Consider the following 9,254-nt stretch of genomic DNA (forward strand, 5'->3'; position numbering starts at 1 on the left):
TGAATTTGTTCATGGTTAGATAGTTATTTTTTCATTTGACAAGAGCGTCCTATTGATTTAATATTAAATGTTCAGCACCCACAGAACCGAATATCGCTAAACAGTAATCCCGTAAACCGTACCTTTTGTTATTATTTAATTACACTCGACAACAATTACAAAACATATCTGATTATGGAAAAAAAGTGTTGTACCGTACACAATTAGATATCATGCAATCATTACTGCAACATTATAATTCAACAATATGTCATATATTGTCTTAAATAAACAAAGGTAATGTTAAAACCCAATCTGAAATGCCTTTATCTGTTGGTCTTATGCTAACCTCGGTTGGTTTCCAGTTATTTAATTCCTCAACCTGTTTTTGGTCAAAAACCGACCGAGCCCGTTTAATCGTTACACCCTTATTCCGGACAACAAATTGAAGATTTTTTTTAATTACACATAGCTTCGAATACGTGTCTGTGTATTGCAAATACGCAACGCATGATGTGTTGTTTTATAGTTTGACGTTTTTTAATGAGAGTTTTTCTTTACAATGAAAACATCAAATTTTGATTTGAAAAAAAAATAAAAAAAAATTCTCTTACACACAAATAAGTTGTATATTTTAAGTAAAACGGTGATATTGCTGTTTCCTAATAATTGGATAAAACCATAGTTAGTACAAAAGCAATGTCAGTTGTTCAATTTTCACTAAACATTGACCGACGTTCTTAAAGCTTTAATATGCTACAATGTAAAAAGTGAGTTCTGATACTTTGCATAAAACGGGTAAATCTCCAAAATTCATTCTAGTTGAACAAACTACCTTTTTCATGAATGTGTTATATTACACATTTACATTTGTATGGATAAACAATGGTCGGCAACATATATTATGGTATCTTATACAGTTTTATAACACTATAATATATATAATTACCATCGTTGTTTACAATATATTCTTGAGACCACTTTCTCAATTTCTCAATATAACTATATACGTATTATATAAAAACCAGCATGATTACTAATTCTAGCATTGAAATAATGATAGAATTGAAGTAAATGATATCCCAGACTATTGTTTGACGTAAACGCTTCTAATAGTTGCAAACATGTGTGTGAAATGGAGATTTTTTTCTAGAGATGATATCAATGAAATAAAATTAATAAATTAAATAGAAAACATAATCATTTATTATTTCTGTACATTTAAAGTGGTTAGCATTTTGAAAATCATGTTATAATTTTCAAAGATGACAAGAAAACCTTTTTCATTTTCAACTTATCTTATGCCAGCTTTCTTTTGGTTAACACAGCGCAAATCTTCAGAGCTTTTTTCATCTATTTCGGTAGGAATTTCGAGAGTCCTTTTCAATCTTGTCAATAACGAAAGTAAGAGTAAACCATATTACATTTTGCTATTTCACTACCAAAACGTTTCTTTGCTGACTGTTTTTATTTTTCTGTTTAAAGGTTCACCTGGAATGAAGGTATATGATGTTAAATATCATATAAAAGGACATAAACACCATGGACCATTTCACCAGGGAGGTACAAAATATTGATTTGTTGTACGCCATTGACAATACTAAATATATAATCTCGGACATTTGGGTGATGATACATGTGCTATTTCATTCATTTAAAATGTCACGCCTGTTATAATGTTATGAACTGAATAATTCCTTATCAGTAAAAGCAAGTCAAAATTTCAGTGATTAAATCTTGCATAGTTAAAGTGTCAGAATATACAATTATAGCGTTGATAACGTTTGTAATGGGGTACAATTTAGTAAAAAAAAATAATGAATTCTGTCAAACAATTGCATGAAACATTCACAATATCGCTAAGATTGTAAAGTTTGAAACATTTCTAAAACTGTCAACATGATTTATGATCGTTCGATTTTATCAACACATCTTGAGTCAAGGAAAACGAAATACGAAGGAACAAACATGAACAGTTTGGTCAGTTCATTTGGCAATGAGTTTATGTGTTGATATACACAATTTCATTGAAACTGAAATTAGTTTATTCAAATACCGGCCAACCCATGCATGCCTCCGCCTTAACCTGTCAAGCCTTCGTCGTTGGCTTTTTTGTTTTCCGTGAATCACAAGAAGCGTTATTAAAATGGATTTAGACAAGTCTAAATTTGTTCCTTTTTAACATCAGCAATGTACTGAATGTTTCTCATTTATCTTTTATAACTAAACCATGTAAATTATCAACTTCAATATTAGTGGTTGCGTTGACCGAAGAAAACCCATGATGACTTAAATAATACATTTTGAGATGCTTTTCTCATGTAGATATTTAATCAGTGAACTTTGAAATTCTATAGATAACTCTCAAGTTGTATGTTAATTTTTTTCTTAGTGCTCACATCCTTGTACAGATTATAAAATGATAATAAACATATATATAGCTATTTGTTTATAAACTTAGAAAAGTATATTTGATAAAAGATAATTGAGTAAAGAGGATAGAAAAAACTGATCAGTCTTAAACTTTTGACTTTCAGCTGATGGGCGATGGTATCATCGCATTAATGCAGCTGCATACAATGGGAAGGACAAGATAAAGTACACAATTGTTGGAGAGATAGATGGCGAAACTGTTGTGACAAAAGGAAAACTTCATCCACGTAAGTAAATCGATGTCAATATAGACGTGGTTAAGTTATATATAATTATACTGTATATAATTTGTAATATAACAGACTATATTTATGATTTTAATTGTAAAATATGTAAAATACTTTAAGTTTCATGTAATTCTACTCAACGAATGGCTATATATAATGACCTGATTATCTCTTATGATGAAATCAATGTAACTATGCATAAATGAGACTATTATAAATCAAGATATATATATTTCAACGTGTATTGCCATTCTTCGATAATTTTTGCTGAAAGTTAAAGTAATTTCACACCGAACAATTCAGTTTGAAAGGCCTGGCTTTTATATGGAAACTATTTAATTAAAGAATGTACTACTTTTTGTCAAAATAAGTCTTATTTAAAATGTTAAAGAAATAAAGATTAAGGAAAGGTATTTTAATATTTTTTATCTTTTTGACGGATTACACAAGGCAAGTTGGCTAAGGTCTGATTTCTTTTATCATTTACACATTATTTATAAAACAGTAACTATTTAACTACTTCTAGTGCACATATTTTTAACTTTTACGCTTGGTCATTTGGTGGTTACAGTATATCCCCTTGCTGTATTGGTATCTAGATAATTTGTTTATTCAATGTTATTCTTCAGAGGAAAGAAGCGTTGTCCTTGCTCCACCAAGGGTACTCAGAGCATGTAGAACAGTATTTCGAGATGACTTTAACGGAGCATTTGATGCGTCACATTGGAACTATGAAGTGTCTATGTATGGAGGTTATGTAAGAAAATTCTATTTTTTATTTATATTTAGAAGTTATTCTATTAACATAAAAACATGATTCGTTGTAAATGTATACCTTATATTAATATATACTATTTTGTTTTGTATAAATCGAGTAATATTCTAACAACATGAAAACCCTTTACCCGTAAATATATACCTGTTGAAATAAATTGTTTTGTTTTAACTTAGTTAGTTTGCAAGAGGAGTGTAAAAATAGTGAAAAGAATGAAAAGTATCGTTTAGTTTATTTCTTTATTTTCTCAAAACAAACTAATATTCATTTACTTTCTGACTGGGAGCATTACATTGACATAAATTACAGAACTGGGAAATCCAAGCATACGTTCCAGAGGCCAGAAATATTTTCACTAGAAATGGTCATCTTTTCATCAAACCTGTAAGTTATTCCCAACTCATTATAAAATGATTAATAACAGCTCTCTATTACAAAAATCAAAAACTGTCGTTTTCTCTTTAATAACCTATTTTAAATAATCATTTAATATCATTAACTTTTGGCATATTTCGTCCCTACCCGTGTCGTTTTATAGATATGCAATCGACAGTATTATGAAGAGCACCAAAGCTCTTGTCAGCAAAATGTTTTACTGACACACGTCATCTTTTCTTAAAAGTTGTATCAATGATTTTTAGTATTTAATACATATTTTGCTTTTATAATGTTTCAGACACTTACAACAGATCACCCCGAAAAAACTATCCGATTCTACACTATCAAACGGAGTCATGGACTTGAAAGGTTAATATCTAGAAGTTTACATCAGTCAAAACTCAAAAAATCTGTATAAACCTAAAGAGATGCTACTTGCTAATCAATCTTTAAAACTAAAAATGTACCATTGAACAACAAAGCTCTTGTCCACAAAAACGCTTTTAAAATGGAACATTAGAAATAGATGTGATAAAGCTTTAATTTTTTTTTATATATTCAAATATATAATCTTTTAAAAATAAATGATACTTTATTTAAAAAATATTCATATTCAGTCCATGTACGGATACTGTACGAACTCCGACCGTTGGGGCTGTTATAGAGCTGGAAAAGATGGTCTCCTACCACCAGTAATGTCTGGCAAATTAAAAATCAAAAAGCACTATCAGATTTGGAGAGGTTACTGTTTGTGCCAGAGTACCAAGGGGGAGAACTGGATTTGGCCAGGTTATCAGATTAACTTACATATTACATTTTTACAGAACTTGCATTCACTTCATCTACATACGTGCAGACAAAAAATGGCATTAAGGCCAAATTTACACAAATAAACATTATTGAAAATTAAAAAAAAATGATATTGGCAATAAATATATTGAAAATAAATAATCTTTTGTTCAGTTCTGATATTTTACATTTAGTAACCGAGATTAAAATTAGCATTATTGTTGGGTAGAATTTATAAATATATTTCTATTTTAGCCATCTGGATGTTGCCTAGAGACAGTCATTATGGCCAATGGCCTAGGTCTGGAGAAATCGATATAATGGAAAGCAGAGGTAAGCAAATAGTCGGAATATTATTTAATGCATACCGGTATAAAACAGTCGTAACCGTTAGTTGTACCCTTCCTAGAAATTTCATCTGTCATGGGAGTTCCAGATGTGTCGCACTCTTTGAAATGACGTCATGTTATCATATTTTAAAATGAAACTGCATGTCTAGGATGACATCTTTTGCTGTTATAAATTTCATACGCTATTAAAGGAAAATAGGTACGGATGAAATCACATTCATTTCCAAGAAAACGTATGATTAATTTAATGAGGTTGACCTTTTGAAATATGATTAGATTTGGTAGAATATGCAAGAAATAAAATCTAACGTGTTTTAGGTTCATATCGAAATATCCGTCTTGTGGGTACCCGCCCATGGACCGTACATCCGAAAGCCTTGCAAGCGCCCAATGTCCTCGACCGGATATTCGTTACATATGACAGAAATAAGTAATCTTCGGCACCCTGAAAAAAGGCGTCGAAATGAGGAAGTGCATATTGAGAATGGCTCACATATTTGCTATTAACTCGTCCTTTTTCTTTTACATTAATTGTAATACCTGTAATTGTAATAAGCCTCTAAAATGTATTCTTTCTTGTTTATTTGTGTATGTAGAAATCGTGATTTTTTCCACGTAAACATTAAAGGTATATCTGGTGAATGATTCTGTAATGAATTAAAACAAAGCAGTTAATGTATTTTCGTTACCAATGGTCGTCTCTGGTAGGATTTGTAACAAAGAATATCTATGTGATTTGATATACACGAAAATTATAAGCCAACTGTTATTTTAATAGTATGTTTTGCGATGATTTCATGCATGCCAAAATCAGTTTCAATTATTTCTATTCTAGGTATTTTGTAATCATTTAAATCTTTATATAAACAATAATTTTACAATACATGGGCGGAACATATATAACTTCATGCACTTTAGGAAACTCCACTGAGGTCCATATGTCTAAAGACATAAAATTGAAAATCCTACTTAGATCAGCAATATAACGAAAAAAATGTGAAAAAAAAACATAGAAAAGATATTCACTCAGAATTAAATTGGAAGTTGTAATCAGTACGATTTAAGCGCGAGTTATTCTACAGCGTTAGAACATATACACAAATAATTATTTTGGAAAAGTTGGAGTGACAGAATGAACTTAAAGTTTGAACAAAAAGTCCTTATAATGAATCATTACTACAGTGTTGGTAATTTGAATGTTTTTCACAACTTTTGCTGTATTTTAAAATACCTTTATGTTTGGACAAGGTATTTTATTTTGTGAAATATTGTTAAAATCTATCTTTAGGCAATTCACAGGCCACTGATGGTAGTGGACACAATCATGGTGTCAATGAAGTTGGAGCAACTATGCACTGGGGACCTGATGCTGGTCAAAATAGATTTACACTTACACATGGAGATATGTATGTACTGGCTTAGTGATTTTTCCAAAATATTTGCTATCTGCTCTTTCAAATTTTTTGATTTTCTTGTTCTTTTAAATTTTACTGTGTTTTGTAGAATGTCAACGACCTTAGTTCTGTGTTTTCTGTTTCTGTCAATTTCGACAGGCTTGATTAATTAAACTTTTTTTTAAAACCGTTTATCAGATATAAGATCTTTGAAGAAATGCAGAATGATTTGATATGTCTTTTATGCCGAAATATAAGCAATTAAAAAAAAAAACATTTATTTTCGTGAGTCTTAAAGTTATGGCTAGGGTTGGTTGCCATCCTTTTGATTTTTTTGTAAGTTTTAAGAAATACATTGACAATCAAATCACGTGATCATTTTTTCCACTCCTGTTAGCGCTTTCTTCAAACTTTTCTACTTTGAATTATATTATGTCCGTATTTTGATTTTAGCGTCACCTTCACTTTTCTGTTATAAAAACAATGGTTGACCCATATCATGACTGCTTATGTTTGAAATAATCTAACAGAAATTAGAATATTTGCTCGTTTCCGATATATTCAGCTTAACACACAATTGAACACACCATAGATAGATAGACCTTCACTTGCATTGTAAATTTGAAGGCAATTTAAAACAAATATACTTTGCTCGGTCGCATGCAAGAGTTGAGCTATATACTTCCTATTTCAGTCAAGGAGATTGGAGTCATGCCATTCATTGTTATCATCTTAGTTGGACTGTGGACCATATACGGTAGGATTATTTTTGGCTCTGTTGTTGCAAAATGTACTTCTTACTGTTTTGAACTCTGTTTTTTCTCCTTCCACTATTAATAATTTAAAGTACATAAAAAAGAACAACGAAAAGTTTAAGGGGTGATTAGACTACTATGTTTACTTCGGCAGGCTTGTCAAGCAATATAAGGATTGCTAAGAGACGTAAATCTATCGGTTTTTTTTTCGCTCTTAGGCTCATATACACCTTATAAAAAGTCAAAATTATTTCGTAAAAGTATTTTGTAGACTTGATCATGGTCGTTAACCAAAAACGGTTGTCCCACTCAGTGTTCTAAAATTGTCACAACAGTTTACAAGTTTATAGGTAAATACAACAACCTACACTAATGTTAAATATTGAATACCTGTATCAAGCCGTTTGAATATTCTTCTATTTTGTTATTCATTTGATTTAAGCGTGACTGTTGATAACCGGGAAATAATGAACATCCCCATTCACCAGAGTTTCTGGCAAAAAGGAGGATTTAGTGGCAGCAATATCTGGGGTAGCGGTACTAAGGCAGCTCCTTTTGATCAACCGGTAATCTAGTAAAATGTACTTTTTTTACTAAACAAAAACCAGTGGAAATTGAAATTTTTCCATGTATAGAGAATAATTAACAAAATGTTCGTTCGATCAATTACACGTTAGTATAACACATAAGATCCACGTGTGCCACTCATGTTTTGATGATGTTTTTTTGCTAGCGAGGCTGATTAGTCAGATAGTTACGTGTATGCTTTGTAGTTCAAGTATGTCTTATCAGTTGCTAATTTTAAAGGTTATTGATGCATCATAAATAACCACTGCACACTTGCTCTACCTAGAACGCCTAAAAGTATTTGTTTCACGGATGCTGTGTTGAATTTAATTTACTCTATTTATATTAGTATTACATCCAACGCAATGAAAACAAATATAGTTTTTTTTTTAAATTTTCTTTGTAGTTTGAGCTTGATACATGTAAATACAAATTTTAACAGATGGTTATATGCAAATTTTAATCATAATTTCAGTTCTATTTGATTCTGAATGTTGCTGTTGGTGGTACCAGCGGATTTTTCCCTGATGGATGGACGTACAACTCGCCTAAACCATGGAGGAATGATTCACCACACGAAAACGCTGACTTTTGGAACGCTAGAAACAATTGGCTTGGTTCTTGGCATGGCGATGATGTTGCCATGGAAATCGATTATGTTGAGATGAAACAATGTTAATATTGGTTACGTAATAAAACTAACTTATAATACCGTTGCTGTTTTAATACTGATTAAAGCCTGTTTAGTCCCAGAATCCTTTTTGCATTAATATTCCTAAAGCTTTTCGTTTTGGCCTTCGAAATGATACTCATTGGTCATGAAGCTGAACAATGGTTTATTCCTGTGTTTTTTTTTACCGTTAGATCAGACAAAGTATTTTATATGGAAGCACGTGTTGAATCAGGATGGAATAAAATCCACTTGTAGAAGTTCAAAAATTTGAATCTGGATAGAACGGATATGTTTTATGCGACCTTAATTACTTCGGTTCTGGAGATAACACTTTTTATTGCGTGCGGAACATGAATTTTTTTATTTTGATAATACATTTTTTACATTTCAACTGGGTTCAGAAAACATTAAATATTACTAAATTCATTACATTTGACAAAAGCAACATAATTATCTGATTTTGCTTTAAAGATAAAATCATCTACTGTTCTCTTTGAATTAATTAATTTTGTTTTGAAATATTAAGTCATGGAAGACATGGTGTGTAAAACAAACTTGCACGTTTATTAGTGTGGAGTTAACCAAAGAAACATTGAGCTAATATGGACACCTCACTACTTTAGTATTTTAAGTTTCTCTTTAGTTTAAATGGTACACATGGTACTGCGTGAACTTTCCTTTTGTTTTGTCTAAAACCATTTCTCCTGGTAAAATAGATCTAATGAAAATGATAACATTGTGTTCTATCTATGATTCTTTAAACTTTGTCTTCAGTGTCATTTAAAGCATTTTAAAGGTCTTTTATCTGTTACTGATATTTTTTCATTACAACAAATCTATTAAATTATACTACACAAAACAACGCATTTGTTCTAAGCAGTTTTTACAGGCTTTATCAAATGACGTATGCATTTTATGCATACACATGATTTTT

General features: G+C 30.8%; 1 protein-coding gene across 1 annotated transcript; it reads left to right on the forward strand.

Moving 5' to 3' along the window:
- The first annotated feature begins 1,878 nt into the window (after nucleotides 1-1,878).
- LOC132714471 (beta-1,3-glucan-binding protein-like) lies at nucleotides 1,879-8,358 on the forward strand. Its single transcript, XM_060697369.1, has 10 exons — nucleotides 1,879-1,954; nucleotides 2,517-2,639; nucleotides 3,269-3,396; nucleotides 3,724-3,798; nucleotides 4,410-4,581; nucleotides 4,837-4,914; nucleotides 6,220-6,337; nucleotides 7,020-7,082; nucleotides 7,523-7,646; nucleotides 8,123-8,358. Exons 1-10 carry the CDS (start codon nucleotides 1,879-1,881, stop codon nucleotides 8,324-8,326), a joined length of 1,161 nt encoding a protein of 386 aa, XP_060553352.1. The 3' UTR covers nucleotides 8,327-8,358.
- Nucleotides 8,359-9,254: the final 896 nt, after the last annotated feature.

This window comes from Ruditapes philippinarum, unplaced genomic scaffold, assembly GCF_026571515.1.
Source record: "Ruditapes philippinarum isolate M1 unplaced genomic scaffold, ASM2657151v2 ctg12_1_1_1_1, whole genome shotgun sequence".
Taxonomy (NCBI): domain Eukaryota; kingdom Metazoa; phylum Mollusca; class Bivalvia; order Venerida; family Veneridae; genus Ruditapes; species Ruditapes philippinarum.